This window comes from Callionymus lyra, chromosome 17, assembly GCF_982586985.1.
Source record: "Callionymus lyra chromosome 17, fCalLyr1.hap1.1, whole genome shotgun sequence".
Taxonomy (NCBI): domain Eukaryota; kingdom Metazoa; phylum Chordata; class Actinopteri; order Syngnathiformes; family Callionymidae; genus Callionymus; species Callionymus lyra.
The window spans coordinates 5,127,147-5,145,000 of NC_141834.1; the positions used below are offsets into that span (position 1 = coordinate 5,127,147).

General features: G+C 37.4%; 1 protein-coding gene across 1 annotated transcript in view; it reads right to left on the reverse strand.

The window, feature by feature from the left end:
- The window catches only part of sgk1 (serum/glucocorticoid regulated kinase 1), a 44,855-nt gene that overhangs the window by 21,374 nt on the left and 5,627 nt on the right, over positions 1-17,854 (reverse strand). The window contains exon 2 of the mRNA XM_087779161.1: positions 16,595-16,837. Coding sequence (XP_087635287.1) covers positions 16,595-16,837 — 243 coding nt within the window. The remainder of the gene's footprint in view (positions 1-16,594; positions 16,838-17,854) is intronic.

Sequence of the window (17,854 nt, forward strand, 5' to 3'; positions counted from 1 at the left end):
AATGGTGACCTGTTTCTTTTATTATTAATTTCATTCATTTATTAAAAGAGGTCAGTTCAAAAAAACAGTAAAAACAAATACACAAAACATAATATGTTATGTCTAGGTTTGAGCAGTTTGCAAGGAATTGTGGGATTGTACCAGACAAGCCATTCCACAGGAAATTAGTTTTCACAAGTATCATAAAAAAAAAGCTCATAAATGTCTGAAAGAGTTCAAAGAATGTAATATATTGAAGGATTATTGAATTTATTGAAGTCTATGTTTGGAGGAAGTCTCAAGGGTAAAAAAACAAAAAGAGAAAAGTTACACACAAAAATGTAATACGAAAGTAAAAAAAACAAAAACTTACTTTTATATTGTGGAATAGAAAAACACAGCTTGATTCTGAATGAATATTAGATTTGTTTCAAATTCAAAAAGCAGTTAAAGTATCTTTAACTGGGATTAAAACAGTTGTTCTTATCAGAGCTATTGACTAGAATACACATTGAAGTTGTTACTCATTTATAATGTGTTTTTATTTACACAAATATAGTTTAAAACCTGTCTTTTTCATTAACAACAATTTATGGATATTTAGTTAACTGCTCCCAGACATCAATGGTGTCTCTGCTATCGATATGTTTCTCAGTCTTAAGCTCGTCTCGTCATCTGATTTATCGTTCATCAGCTTTTATTGTTCCCCAGTCTCCGACTGAACCTTGTTCTGCAACAGGCCGAGCATTCTTCAGTGGCACCGAAAATATGCATGCAAGTCAAACACACCGACTTCCCTTCCCGCTCCTGGCCTGAGCCGTCACCCCTCAAGTCATCCGTCATCCGACAACGTAGCCAAGAATGTGTTCGTCAGCTGCTACGATTTGAGTTTCGTAATTGATGACGCTGGTTTTTATGGGATGTGTTTCTCAGGTGAAGCACCTCTATCTAGACGACACTCAGGAGGTTCCGGTCCTCATGAGGTTGTTTACCTCATTCATTGATGAAGCAGGTCAAGGACAACATGTCAGCTGTGGACTCTTGGAGATAACCTCTAATCCTCAGGGGGTTCTGGCTTTGTCCATTCATTGATCAAATGACCCTGACAGCAAATCCAGCTTACTCTGTGACCAAACATGACTCAGCTGCTGGTTGATTTAAAAATGTTGAAACCTTTTAATTAGGCCAATCTCCTTCCATGTAGATTACGAAAATCTCCCGAGAAGAAAAACACTAATTCTAGCATCAGAACATCAACCTTTCTTAATGGGCTTTGACACTTTGTACTGTATGCTCTGACCTTTTTTTTTATTATGATCATGAAGGAAGCGATTGACACTTCACTTCCTGTTCTGCTACAGGAAAACATTATTCAGAGTGAACATGTTTTAATTTGACGACTGGCAGATCAGATGTCATTTGGACATTTCAAAACTATGGGTGACCATACATGCTCATATCCAGGATAAAATTCTTTTAATTTCCAGTTTGTGTAGCGTTTATTTTACCTTTCCCTCTCCGACAGTTTTATTTATCACTCATACATTAATTGGTTCATTTGGAAATTCTCCACACTTAACCCAGGAACATCATCTTTTGGAATTTCAAGTGCAAAAGTGCCATTCCTCTCTAAAACAACAGGTGGCCTGAACAGCTACCATGATGCTTTGCCGCTCAGTCAACCAATCACAACTGACCATCACTACAATGTTTTTAGTCATTTTGTCATTAGTCCTAGATGTTATTTCTGAGGAATGGGCCAAGTCGACATTTTATTGTTTTTCTTAATTGCTAAATTATTTTTATTCCTACATAATTGAAGGTTATTCCAAATAAGGTATTATTTGCATTGCACTTTGAAGTATTATTAGACTAGAAGAGAGATATTACGTTGCATTATGTTTAAAATGATCTGAATATGTATGCAGAACTTTAACAGACCGACATATTGATGTAAATAAAGGGACTGGGTATCTTTTTGGGAATTCAGGATATGAGTTTAACTGTGTTAGATTCGCGGAAAAAACAGAGCCCAAAAAAACCTTTCATGCCACATAGTAGTGTCCTGTTTTTGGGGAAGTAAAATATGTTTACACTAGTGTCCGCTGTTCGTCAAAAGATGCCTTTAGTATAGTACTAGCTCTAATGTGGTTTTAGTTACAACATTAAACACACCGAGGGTCAAGATAACTTTGTCATGAAAGAGCTACACACTAAATCTAAACTTAGGAAAATGATGTCACAACACGATCTGAAGCTCAAAATCCATTTGTTTGTGTCTTCTCGTCTAGACTATTGTAAGAGTTTATTTTCACGTCTAAACAAGAAGGATCTGTCTCGCCTGCAGTTAATACAAAATTTGCAGCGAGAATTCTGAGCCGCTCTAGTAGAAGAACTCACATTTCTTCGATCCTTAAAATTCTTCACTGGCTGCCAGTTTCTTTCAGGATCAACTTTAAAATTCTGGTTCTTACTTTTGGAGCTATTCATGGTCAGGCTCCTCCTTACATCACTGATCTGATCCAGCCTCTCAAGCTCGGTCTGTTTTATTGTTCAAGTGCTTTGTGACCCTGGTCTAGAAAGGCGCTTTACAAATAACTATTATTTACTTACTTACTCACACATCCTGGAAGATAAAGATAAAGTTATGGGGTTCACTTGAGAATCTTCACATTTGCGATAAGCGGAAGAAGGGCTTGAATTTAATAACTGTTTGTTTTTAGGCGTTGTAGTTAAATTGAAATTCAAAAATCCATTTATGTTGGTTTGATTTCAAACTCATTCAACTCAAGCTTATTCCAATTTTTATTCTCATCAACACCCTAAGGGGAAGAGAATAAGTGGATGTGAAAAGGGCATCAGTGGGTGTCCAAGAGTAAGAAGTGAAGAATACTTTGTCAGTGGAGATATGAAGACAAATCTGAGCGAATAGAAATGAATGAGATATGAAATCTCAGTCCCATTCTTAGCTAAAGATACGATTGCTTATAAGCACTGAGGCCAGTTTTCTTTCTTTCCATTCAGTCTTCAAATGAGTTTCATTGTCATGAGGGGCAGAGTTTAGATGAAGCTATCAGCGAACGCACGAGATGTGATGCCAGTGAAACAGTGCCGGGTCAATCTGGAACACCCAAGGATGTGAGAAACAAGATAGCAGGAAAGAGAGAACGCTGCTGTTATGGTTGAGGAGGGAGTAGAACCACGAGCTGAGGTTTCAGGATTCTGACCCTAAGCTACTTTTTTCCTTCACGCTCCGGTTGTCACACACAATTTCTTCATGTTCAGAACCTGAGAAGAGCTCTGGGTCTCACTTCTTCCTGTGATATATACAGCCATGTCCGCGTTGAACCTGTCTTTTAGAAATGGATCCGGAGGTTCGAGTTGAGCCTCTTTGCTTTCTCTGTAAAGAAGTCAACACATGTATGTGACACGGAGTCGGTCCACACTCCGCAGGGTCTGTTATAAGATCTCCTGCAGCTCCTTTTGTTTTCATATTAAGCTCCCACTGTTTCTCCAGGATGGATCAGTCACAGAGACTGGCTGAGGTGATGATATCTGGTGCAAGAGAACAGCAAAACATACAAAGGGACGGACAGTATCGCAGTTCATGTGCGTAACAAGAAGTACGCACTGATATTAAGAGGAGGCTTGAGATAACAACAGGAGGAGGCGTTTCTCTTTAAAACTCTAAAAGAAATGTGCTCAAGCCCGCCCATTCTGCTGTGATTAGTCAAACATCAAGATTTGTCACTGTACGTCATCAATCCAGGAAGTATCCACCTCAAAGGGACTCGTTGTATAAATAAAGTGGGGCATGGTTACAACTGGCTGGAGGGGGAGTGAAGACCATTTTTCATAACGCTGTCCACTCTCGTAATCTCTCGAGGATTTTCAAACAATTATACTGTACGATTAGAGTGATATTTACTTTCAGAAAGGAAATATGTTTTGGTAAAATATTGTTTATTTAGTTAGCAGTAGTTGTAATTGTATTTAGTTATTGGTGTACTAAATGCAATTGTGTAAAATACCAGTTCACCGCGCTCAAATTACAAAAAACTAATTCAAAGTTGGGACAGTTTGGATTTGGACGTGAATAATTGCTAAAAAAATATTATTTTATTATTCACAAGATATGTTTTAATTTTAATTAGTGGAGAAAAATGGGGACATGTAATATTCAAAAGAGTCTTATTTTTTTTCACTGAATTGTTGCTCTTTGGTTTGTTGATTATTAAGTATTAACTGTTGGTATGAATAGTATACCTATTTAAAGTTTTAAATCATATTGTAAATGTATTTATTTATTATAATTTTTATTTATTTTTACATTTATTATTATTATTTATTTTAAAGTTTTTACTTCTTTAAGACAGGAGCAATGACAGAAGACTTGAGGCTCAAAGCCACTTATATTGATATTGCAGGAAACCATTAAAATATGGTGTTTCACCCCATCTTTATTTGACAAATGCTCAAGTTATATACGTTTCTATCTTTTGCCATCTTGTCAAAACACATCAGTTAAGCATCAGCAGCTGTTTCAGCAGTTTTTTAAGTTTATAGCTTTTGTTCTTAATATATCAGTAAAAAGTTGTTGTTATGGTAGCAATAAAAGTTTACTTTGGTCATTGGCTTTACAATTTCTGCTTTTCTTTAGCTGGTTAAATGCAGTAGTATGTAACCCCAAGTACCATCCTCTCACAGCAGAGCCAGTAGTACATCAAATGATGTTTTATGTTCTCCTGTTGTCATGAGTCAGCATATTTGTCATGGCTAAGTGGTTGCCCCTAAAGTGGAAACCTCTGTGCACCGGAGCCTTTTAGCTAAGCTTATAACGCAGAACAACACTGGGATGCTGCTAAGCTCTGGTGACGCCGCACTTTTGGCTTCGGCTCGGGAACAAGATGGAAGACGGGATTATCCGGCTTCTCAGGGTAGATTAGAACTACAGTTCTTTTTCGAATTCCGGCACAATAAGACTCACAAATACTCTCGCCTAATGGTTTTGGACACCGGGACAAGGTCAGGGGGGTGGAGTTAGCAAGGGAAAATATGAGCTTAGATGTTAGCGGAAGAAAAGAGGGTTCTTCCTCATTAAGATAGTTACAGTTAACGGTGAAACTTGGGTGGAAGGTCAAGCACATCTGACCTTTAACGACAGGTCTTGACAATGGAAGTTGTGGGCATGAGGCTCATAAGTAACATGGGCTTATTATGGAACACACTGGCACAACTAATTGCTGCTTCTGTCACCTTCCATGTTCCTGGCTGACCAGGGTGTGCATGTGAGAGAGCGTGATAAAGTAGGAGAATTCCACTTTCCTCCTCTAATAGGTTTGTATTCCTGTTGCCAAGTCCTTTCCTTTGCCACTTAAAATCCTTGAAATGTGGCAAAAGACCCACACAAACACAACACAAATGAAATCACATAATCTCTACATATGTGGTCATAATTTGCTGTGAGTCCATTCAAAACGTCTAAACGTACGACTACAAAAACACAGGTGCTAACTTAATGACCTACAGCTTTAACTAGTGATTTATATCCTTTTCTAAATAAAACCAGGGTTATAACGGCAATAAATTCCATTTGTTGTTTGACATTGGTGGCAATGTTGGTCCTCACCAGAGAAGTTAATGGTACAGAGAAACACTTCAATTCAATTCAATTCAATTCAATTTTTATTTAAAGTGTCTTATCATAACAAGGTTATCTCAAGACACTATACAGTTGAAATAAGACTACAGTTGATTAAGGAAAAATAGATCCCAGCAATTCAACAAAGAGCAAGAAACAAAACACTGTACAGTGAGCTGTACAGTGAGCAATGGCGAGGAAAAACTTCCTTTTAGAAGGCAGAAACCTCGAGCGGAACCTGACTCATTGTTGACGGCCTGCCGCTTTGACCGGCTGGGAGGAAGGATGGGGGGGTAGACAGATGGATAAGGAGAGGAGTGAGGGAGGATATAGTGAGAGAAAAGAGGAGAGTGTAGGAGGGTCCATGGGGGTGCTGGAGAGAACTCGGGATCTGATGACTTGTTGACAATAAATACTCCAATTAAATACTTAAATATATTTATTTGTCTCCATTAAAACAACTTTCAATGATATATTAAGTCCTTAATATAAAGGTATAATAATTGAAGTGAATCAAATTTCAATTCTTCATAGACCTGATTTAAATCTTTAAATTAAACAAAGCCATGTAAAGGCCACTCACGTACCCACAATTTAGCCCCTAAAGAATACTGACAGAAGAAAACACAGACTGTCTGTAATAACTGGGGAAAGAACCTCAAAAAAGAACTCAAACAGCATAAATACAGTAATAATGGAAACTCTTAGTGACATTTCATATATTGTTTCAAAGGTAAATGTTTGGCACTAGTGTCAAATAAACCTACATCCCAAACTATTTCTTAAATCCAACATCTTCAATTTCTTGTGATTTTCGAGGCTACTGAGCAGAACCAGAATCACACAAGTCTGGCCCGTCCTGTAAATGGAATTACATGTGCATAAAAATAAATATTTCCACATTTATGTTCTATACTGTATTTATTAACTGATGATTGCTCTCCACATAACAACCAGCAGACATTTATCTAAAACCCAAATAACACTGTTAGCAAACAAGTTATAAAACCAATGAATAAATAATTGTGTCTATATTTGGTCAGATGATAGATTTGAGGGCGTTGATTTTATCATTGCTGTGTTGACTGTCACCTCAACAAGGTTCAATCTCAAATCCTCCTCCGTCACCTGAACTAATAAATGAAGTGTTCTGTTTTACAAAAGAACCAAGATTATTATGCTGCGACAGCGACAGAAACAAATCCTCTGCTCTGTTTCATAATGTGTGAATTCCTGTGAACAGGAAGGATGATTCGAGCTCAGGTGTGTTGATAAATCCTCATTCTTGTGCTGCCAGACTCTCTGCTGTGGAGGATTATCTGGTGCGAGTTATCTTGGAGGGATTTATAAACACTTTCAAACACACAATAACAGCCGTAAGAGACGTTTGCGATGCTAAGGAAGTTGTCTCGGTCCAATAATAGAACCTGTCTGTTGTGTTGCCAGTGGTTGTCAAGGGTTGGACGTGGACGGCTGCCAAACTGATACGCAAGCTTCATTCCGGCACTTAGTACGACGAGCAGCCCAGTGACAGACAAGAGAGGAGTTTTGATGTTTATGCGGCATCAGACAAGTAAACATGGTTACAGGAAATAACTACATGGATTTAAATGATGTGAACATTTCATAGAATATAACATGCAACAGAGTACATTCATTTTCCTGAAGATTGTCTTCAAACTCATGATGGTCGGTCAAAGACAGACATAGAAAAGTAAGGTGAGGGGAGTAAACTAATGAACTGATGTTTTTGACAGCCAACTTAATTTTATTTTTTCATTTTGTTTTATTCCCCATATTGTGTGTTTGCTTTTCTATCCCCACAGTAGTCAGAGGTCATTTTTTTTGTTTGAGAATATTTCTTGTTAACCGTGTCGCTCTAAAACCTCCAGAAAAATGTGTATTTATTTAGATATTTAAATGCATATTTTGAATATCTAAATATGTATATGAGGTCTAAATAAAAATTATACATAAAATAAACACATTTAGCTTATGTAATATATAATTAGCTTCATATAATTGCATGGCATGCTTAAGTCATTTTTGTGTTATCTCAGGGTCAAGGTGACCCGGAGACCCGAAAACAAATGTGTTTTTGGTATCCCTTGTGTTGTCTCTGGGTCAAGGTGAACGACCTTCTTGGCTTCCATGAATACAAATGCAATGGTGGAGGTCATTCACCTTGACCCAGAGACAACACAAGGGATACCACAAACACATTTGTTTGCGGGCCTCTGGGTCACCTTGACCATGACATATAACACAAGGGATAATATTTTGATTATTAAAAAAAGCCTCTTTTTCTTAGTTACATATCTTATTTTGGCTCAACAGCCTCTCGCAACAGTCACAGAAGATCATGTAATCCTCTGGAAATAGAATAACCTCTACTTGAGGAGATAATAATTATACAGAAAGTAAGAAAAAAGATCTATAAAGGCACTAATTAGAAGAGAAAGGTGAAGATAGAGAGGAAAGTCATTTATACTTTTTCATTGTGTGATTTAAATTGAAAAGTGTTACCGAAGTAAGAAGAAGAAATATAAAAAAAACTGTGGGAATGGAAACTTGAGATTCTTTTTTAAACCTGATCAAAAACCTTAAAATTATTTTTTAAACGTTCCCCCTATAAAGTATTCTTATATAAAAGGGTCAAGTTTCAAAATATGTTTTATTATTCGTATGTTATTGTATTGATTATGATTATATTGTTGGAGTCATCAACTATGGAATCTTAATTCCAGGTCCACAGGTTCATTTGAAGGAGCGACGTGGGACAAGTGTGCAGAGTTCACGGCCTCGTCTTATGGACGTCACTGGACGGCCAATAAACACAAACTTACTGATTAGCTACTGAAGACGGTCAACTCCGGTATGTCAAGACCAAAGTCCGAAGTCCAGCAGAAACATGCTAACAACGCTAATGTATGCGTAACACTAGAATAAAGTCGTGCACCATCTTAATACGAGAGATTGAATTTATTATATTGAACAACCTGATTATGAGTCATTGTACTTCACAATAATATGTTACCTTATATTGGAGATAACCTTTGTAAATTAGTGACGTCACTAATTTAAATCCCCTTCATGTAACTCTGGTAGTTAGCGAGTTGATCTGCTGACGCCCGTGAGGGTGCAGAAGAACGGCATGTTCGCGCTGACAAAGCATGAGCGAAGGAGAGACAAATGAGCTCAAACTATTCCTGCTCACTGCAGCAAATATCAGCTCATGCATCTAATCAGCAGATCTGAAGCTCCTGAAGCTCCTCAGACACGCTTCACCTCCCTCATCCTCATCCTCTCCTCTCTCTCTCTCCTCCACTTCCTGTCCCCCGGACCCTCTCCCTTTTCCACTCTTCTCCTGCATGACTGGGTCCAGGACAGTCAACACAAATGGCACCAGGAACAGGACCAGGTAACTTCCTGGTCGCACATTAACTTCTAATCCTGCTGGAGGTCACGGGGGGAATGACACGGAACGCTGCAAGTGGGCAATTTGTGAAAGTTATGCAATGAAATATGTGACACATTGATGGAACAATTGAACACATGATGTAATGAGAACACCAGTAATTGATGACCTTTAGTCACCAAATTATTTTGGTTAAGAAATGGCACTCAAATCTGAGCCTGCTGTGGATCTAACCCTCAGAGTGAAGGTGACCCGGAGGCCCCAAAACAAATGTGTTTGTGGTATCCCTTGTGTTGTCTTTGGTTTAAGTTTAACAACTTTTACCACTGCATATGTATTAATGGAAGCCAGGAAGGTTGTTCACCTTGACCCAGAGACAACACAAGGGATACCACAAACACATTTGTTCTTGGGCCTCCGGTTCACCAAATAACACAAGGGTTAAGAACAGTTTGAATTAGATGAAAAGTATTAAAAAGCAGTATTTTGGCATCTTTTCTTTTGTAAACTGTCTCCTATTAAAGGGTTAGTTCGCCTAAGAAAAAAGAATTTTCCAAATACCTTCATGGTGCTCGTCTGTAATGTCCAACTTGTACTGAAGACTTGAGGATATATATATATATATATATTATATTTACATATTTTAAGCTCATTTGTAGCACAAGCTAAAGACTAATATGCTACAGACATTCTACAATTCCACTAGGGAGGTAAGTTTTTGGGGTGTCTCCCAAAATCGTGCACTTATGCACTTACACTTATTTTTATATATTTTGAGTGCACAAGTGCCTCCCGATGAGTAGTGTGCAAAAATGTAGTGCGCAATTAATGGGCCAGAAAATTGAGTGTGGATCGATGGACACTTTCCACCCTTAACGGCTACCATCTTAGTAAATTGAAAACAACACAACAACAGTAATAGCAGAATTAAACACAACTTAACAACTTTTAAATTGAATTAAAAACGCTCTCAAGTGTCTTGATAGTGTTTCAACAGCCGGTTTCAGCGTTAAAAAGTAGTAGAAGAAGAAGCTGTCGAGTCATTTCAAGTGTGTAGCAGCAGTGTTTGATTTGAGACAGTTCTACTCTGTCGAAATGCATAAGCAAGTGCACTGTCGTACACTGTACTGTAAAGCAGTGCACTCAGAAAGTGCACTATTTGAGACAAACACTGGACAACTGAGCGCCAGTCAGACTTACATTGGACTTACATTTTTGTCTATAACTTTATTACGGAATGGATTACTCTGAAATAAATACCAACCTTTAGTTGACATCAGGGTGAGTCGAAAACAGTTGTTTTGACCGAAGGAAAACAATGAGGAGGGAGTGAAGAAAGGCAGGTAAAAAACCTGTTGGTTTAAAAGTTGTTGGGAATCTACTTTTCGGAAATTCCAGAAATATGAATCGGATGCATTTCCTTATTTACCTCTACACATATAAATGACTGCCTTTATTATGTAATTTTGGCACTGCTGGCATCCCATAGTTATGTAAGTGAAGTTTGTTTTGAAAAAATACCATCCAAAACAACAATAATGTCAGCTTTCTTCAATAATCCTTTAACAACGCCATGTTTAATTCCCCGCATTAGAACCATATAGCAAGACGTTGCCGTCTTAATTAAGTGTCTCGAGACACTGTCTCAAGATGTAAGCCGTCACCGTGGTAACCGGCCCACTCTTGCAGAAAGCAGACATTCTCCTCTTTAAATCCAATTCCCCTCATTAACAATGAATCTGAAGTTAAAATTGAGCTCAGTGTGTTCACACCAACGATTGGTGAATGTTCTGCGTCTCTGAGGCGAAGCGAAACGGCTTCCTTTTTTGAACTTTTTTGCTTAATTTGCTAACTTTTTAAAGCCTCTTGGGAGATATTTATTTAAAGAAGTGACAAGTCAGTTGACTCTATCACAGGCATTGGGTTCTACCATGAACCCGCCGACAAAGACTATTTCCTGCTGTGGTTTACACTGTATTTTTCTCAATTAATATTTTGATTTTCTCATGTTTTAATGTCAAGAAGTAGTCAAGGATACCAGTTTAGTGTTTTTATTTGACCTTTGCTCCCTCATAAATTGAATTTAATCTTGTTAATGGATTAAATTAGTTAATGACGTATTATTTTTCATGAATCAAGTATTTCACTGCAGTCAAGCTGGAAGGATCAAAAAGAATTTCTGCAGACACACACGTCAGCAGAACTCTAAGTACTTTTTTTTTGATAAGTCGTCATGAAGAGGGGCTAGATCTAAGAGATTAGTGGAGGATGAGTGTGTGTGTGTGTGTGTGTGTATGTGTGTGTGTGTTTGTGTACAGTACAGTACAGGACGTTCTCACCAGCAGGATTTATGTTTTTGATTCCTGACGAAGCACAGCAGCTCGTGACCTGGTGCTCTAATAAACCCCTCCTCTCTCGTCTCCATCACCTCGGACCTCATCCCCTTTTTTCCCTCTTCTCTCCTCACCCATCATCACAAATCTTTCACTCACTTTTATTCCCAAGTCCTAACAATCTTCCCCCCTTCTGCTCATACCTTTTCTTTTTTTTCTCTCCTGCAGTGGTCATAAATCCACAGGTTTGATGGTCTAATAAAAACAGTTTCATCATGTTGGAAACCCTGGACTATATTTAGATGACGCTCTGATGGAGTCATCAAAGACTCAGCAGGGTTAAGGCTATGCAAAGAGCCGAGTCAAGGAGAAACCGCCTGAGCTTTTATTGTGAATTTTAATGAGAATATTCACGTGGATTTATGACTGGTTTCGGTCCGTGGAATCACAGCTCCCTGTTTACGGCCTTGTTACCAAAGCTCAACCTCTGCGACAGTCACCAAGCTGCTAGTATTAATATAAATGTTTTTAATCTCACTTTTGTTTGTATTTAAATACGCTGCTCATTCTCTCGCTAATAGAGAAACGACTCCTAGGACATGCTTGTTCTTGGACTGCTGGAGGAAACAATAAATAGAGCAACACACTCAGTGACTTATCACTGACTGCAGGGAGAAGTTGTCTTTTTGCTGCTCTTATGTTTGTTCAACGGGTTTCTTCTTCTGCACTTTATGTGCCGATGGAACCCTTGAGCAGAACATGACATTAGGCAACTCCTGAAGTCTTTTTTTTTTTTCTCGTAATTTTCCCTTTTGGTCAATGATTCACTCTGAGTACAACATTAGGTCAATCTAAACCAATAAAGATCTAAAATCAATACAGAATGTCTCCTTTCCGTTTTCTCTGGAAATGTACTCACTCTTTGTTTATGTCTCCCTTATTTTCTTCATCATTTATTTTCTTTCCTTCCTCATATGACCTTTATAACTTTCCTGATTCTTGTTAGCTTTACTTTTTTCTACTCACTAACAAAATGTTACCTTTTTTCTTATTGTATATCATTTTAAATGACCAATTGTTTTGACATTGTGAAAAAACTTCATTAATTTATGTGAAACTTGTTCTTATTTCGCCTCCTGATAATCATTTATATTTATTTTGTATCGTCCCAAACCTGTCTTGACAGACTGACAGGTATGGTAGTGAAGGTCAATCAGGGACTATGATGTTAGCTGATGGTATAGGAAAGAGGCAGGAGTGCTGGTTGTAGTTTTTGTAACTGTGCTTCTTATATTTTTTGTATAAATCCTCTTTTTTGTATTTCTTACATTAAATAATTTATTAATATTTATTATGTACAATTAAAGTTTATTTAATTTGTCGTTTCTTGAGATCTCGTGGATTCTCGCGTGATTAGTCAGACATTGCTACATAAGACAACTCGCTGCAGCAAAAGGCGCAAAAGTAAAATATTTATAAGAGACCAATGAAGAAGAAGAAGAAGAAGAAAGCAATTTAGGAAATTAAAGAACCCCTCAAGTCGCATGCAGCCTACGAGGTATTTGTTTTATTTGAGCCAGTTGCCAGAAAACCACTTGTGTCTGTGTATGCTTCAGGGGAGTTAAAGTTTTAGTAAGAACCAATAAGTTCAGGTATTTAGGAACCGGAAAGGAGATGGTGAAGAGGAGAGTGCAGGTATGACGGATAAGTTATTATGAGTATATCTTAAAGATAGAGGGAAAAATAATAAATAAATGTCAAAAGTTGTCATTTCCTTACATAGGCCAGATTGTTGGGGCAAAATGAAAAATGGAGACTGGAAAAAAATGCATTGTTTACAAAGACAAAAAATTCAAATGATTATGTTACTTACTAATATAATTTTTACTTGTTACCTAAACTATTGTTTCACAACCTCGTTCAAAACCTTTTTTGCCTGTAAAACATGTTGACTTAAAAATAAGATTTCTATTAACTCTACACCTCTGGTGTCAAACTCCTTGAAGCAGAGGTCCAAGTATGTAAACTTTGTTAACTATCAATGTCTAACATTAGCGTACAGCTTCTCTGACCGGGTTATAAGTACAAAGTTTGTGAAGAGGACATGGTATCACAGGTTCTAATATCATATAAACAAATAAAAATACAAAGATTGAATTTTTTTTTGGTTCTAATAAAAGTTTAAAAAAATGTCAATACAAAAGTAAGATTATGTTTTAGTATCTAAATAATGAACAATTTATCTTAGGGAAAATGGCTTGTGCATGTTTATTAAAATGAGAGTTGCCATCTTTTAGTTATATTACGGTAACAGGCTGATGGTCAGTGGTCAAAAGAAGCGATAAATCAAGCGTCAAGAGCTATTTCTGTTCGCCAGTAAAACTCCTCTCTGGAGAGAGTTGTTGTTTATTTCCCCACACGCCTGCACCAACCCTTTAGCAATACCTAGCAGCACACACACATGTATGTACAGGCAACCACGGTTATTACCTCCACTGAGACTTTGGCCACAGATCAATGTTCCTCTATTAAATGTAAGTGAGTGTTGCAATTACTTAACACAGCGTCAGCCGGACACACCCCTGCTTTGGTTTGTCCTTGGTACACAAACATTGGATCATGTGAACAACTGTACATCCAAGTAGGACATTTGTGACTCATTTTCTTTTTGTCTCTAAAGCTAAACACACACCAGCGCACAAAAGCGGCAACACCTGATGCAGACCAGCTCTTGAACTGTCGTTACGTAACGTAATCTTTAATTCACTCAGCTACACAAAAGCTAAGCACAATATCGCCGCGTTCAAATACCTTTAAGTGTGTGAGGTAACGTCTCTCCTGGCGGTGCTTGGCAGGAGAGAAGCAATACGTTTAGAGTTGTGTTGTTGTGCGATTTGTCGGCCCTCAATAAATGGAAATGGGCTCACAAGTGGGAGCTCTTGAGTCAACAGCTGTTTTGAGATTACGATCACGATCGCTCAACAAGAGTGATTTTCAAAATGAATTGTCGGCCGTTCTCTATATTACACCGTTGATTTGTGAGGATGAATTCCTTAAATACCAAGACTATTAGGGGAACATGAGTTTTTTTCCCTATTTTAATTTTTAATAAAACATTTGGGTACAGATTATACTTAAAAGAAAATTTTGCATTTAACATTAGCATTTTAATACGGGGGGAAAATGCTTAAATTACCAGCTTTGTAATAGTTTACCACATTAAAATCTAATCTTACTTAATGGTACCTTTTTAAGCAGTTTTGAATTATTGAAACGCAACTATCATTGAGACACTTAAACAAAGCAAAAGTAAATATTGTGATTGAAATCTTTGGTCCACTTTCCCTGTGCAACAATAAGCTGCTGGTTCAATTTCTTGTGGAAAACATGGAGTGTTTAGTGTCTGGTGGGTCAAGACCTCCACCGGTGCTTCCTGCGGAGTGGATGGAAAATCTTGGGCAACAGAGATTGTTGACCATTTAGTCAGTTAATAATCAATACGGATGTCGAAATGTTGGAATGTGATGAGAACAAAGGAAGTTGCCGAAATGTATTTAAGGTGGAGGCAACATTTATACCTTTGAACACTGTGTTCAGTAGAAACTGGTTTAATGATTAATACTTAATACTACTTATATGAGAATCAGAAACTTGTATAGCCAGGACATGGGATTGTGTGGCGTCATTGCTGAATAAAAAAATTAAAAAGAAAAACACACAGAAGGAAGATATATAATCAATTCCTCAATTGGAAACATTTTAGACCAATCTTTTATTCAGAATTGAAATGTGGACTACATAATATAGATGTTTTCTTTTCCCCTGAAATGAATATACGTTTTTACTATTTATTTATACACCCATGGGTATATTAATACGTTTAAATGAATCCAGAACATCAGTAAATCATATAAGAATTAAATAATCTTATATCCTCTTCCTCCTTCCTATATTAGTTAAATTGTATCTTGTAACTTATTTTACAGTCTACAGTATGTACAAAACACTGTCCAATCATTTTAAGCAAAGTTATCATGTGGATAAGTGGAAATCTTCATCTAACATCACAACGTTCTGATGAACATCTACCCCACCTTTGGATGTTAAGCCTTTTTTTCTTGTGGGTGATTACTATTGACAAAATAGTAAAGAACTGTTTTCTTTAACTTCAGCGTGTATTTTTCTTCTGTCCAGTTAGCAATGGAAACTCTTCGAAATGCTAACAAAAGCATAAGCAATAATTGGAGACGAAAATGAAGTGCAATGAACAGGAATTGTTGACGCTAACCTGCTAGCACGCTAAAAAAAACAGTGTTTGCTAAATATAGCTAATCGTGCGAACGACAGTTATATAGCTGTAGCATTGGTTACACTTTAGAATAGCATTTAACTATTAATAGGCTACTTATTTATGTGTAATTAAAGCTAATTGGGCACTTTATAACCATTATAAAGTACTAATACACACCTTGATCATTGTTACTATGTTATACCCTTAATAGCATGATATTAGGAATTCACGCTGAACTACACCTTAGTTACTGATAATAACAGAAATAAACAATATGTTTAGTAAATAGGATGATGTTAATACTTGCAAATAAGTGTTTTTCCTGAGTAGAAAATGACTGTTGTAGGTGTAAAACAACATTATAAATGTTAAATACTTGTGAATTAAGTATGAATATGATGCCACTTTAGATTAGGGAACATATTCATAACAAATATACACACACAATAATCAAAGTTACAAATATTTATTTTTGACGCTATTTATACTTTTATAGTTGTGCCTTTTTGACTTAAATTGTAAATGTACCTTTCTCATGGTTTGTACACTTAATAAGGAGAAAGTAACCTTTCACCAAAGTTAATTTTTAATAACTTTTTTATTATATGTTAATAATCAGTTATTAAAGAGTTGTTCAGAGTGATTGAGGGTAGAATATATTAACATAGTGTGAGTTAGAACATTATTATGGTTATTTTGTGACAACCTTTCTGTAAATACACATATAAAGACTATTAATACTTAATATGCATTCCTCAAGTGTAGCAACATATCAACTTTTTTTTAATCATTTAGGTCTGATTTTATTGTATTGAATTGATTTTTTTTATTTGGTTTATTTCTTCCTTTTCTGAACATTTGCAGGCATTGTAAAGCCGTTGCTTAAACAGTGCTTCGGCGTGATAGGAAAGTGTGGAAAAGCATCTGTTTACCTTGCAGCCTTTGCTCTTGTCATGGCTGCCGGTCGCTGCAGTGACAGGACAAGGTGAGCACGACGCCTGATGGTAGTACTGCCCGCCCTGCAGGCCGCTGTAGTGACAGCAGCCATAAGGCGACGGGAAGTGGTTGTACCACAGGTCGTCGCCGAGGGGACACTTCTGACAGGGGTACGGGTTGAGACCCTTCCCCTGGACCTTCTCCACGTTCACCTTTGGGTTCCTCATCCATCGCCGCACCTGAGAGTAAAAAAAAAAAGGTAAGACCTTTATTTAGTTTGATCTATTTTTAACCATGTGAAAGTGAGTGTTGAAGCAGGTGAAACACACACACACACAGACACACACACACACACCCCCCCCCCCCCCACACACACACACACACACACACTAGGTGATGTGAGGCAACCTTTGATCAGCGTGAGAAGAGTTTCTCATGTGCTGGCTGGTGGCGCTGCACTTCAAAAGACACACATTAGCATTTGATAACAAAAATATGTGTAACAGGAAGCAAAAGTTTCTTTTATTGTGAAATATAATGACGATGTTTCCTCATCTCTGAGTGAGTTTCCTGTCCAAGAACCTGGGCTCCGCACGTTATTGTGATTGATGATGACGGACGAAACCGCGAGATCCGCTCACACTGACAGATGCTGACATTATGCTGCCATATGGCGTCGGTGACGGGTGTCAGGTCGCTGGATGTCACGAACAAGCGTTGATGAAATATCCTTTTTTTTTCCATGATGTCATTACATAAATGGAACAGTGCATGTGAGTGTTGCATATTCATGTGATGTAGACGCTTGATTCTTACAGTACGAGTTTTAATGGGTGAATAGAACTCTTGCACTCTCAACATCCATCTGGATCTAGTTAGGTTTTTGAAGGATATGACATTCACTTGTATGGCTTCTAACGGTTGCCGCCCACACAGTCTGCAACAAACCATAATAATTTAATTAAATTAAAAATAACAATATTAATAATAATAATAAGACAAAAACACAGCCCATCACTGAATACATAAAGTGTGTTGTTATTATTTCATTTGACATCAAGTTTTCAGGTTTATCAGTCATTTTGGTAAAAAAGGGAATTTGTTGAAAGCGAACAACATTCTCAATAACTTTTTATTGATATGACATAACTCCGTCTGTCCATCCATCCATCCATCCATCCATCCATCCATCCATCCATCCATCCATCCATCCATCCATCCATCCATCCATCCATCCATCCATCCATCCATCCATC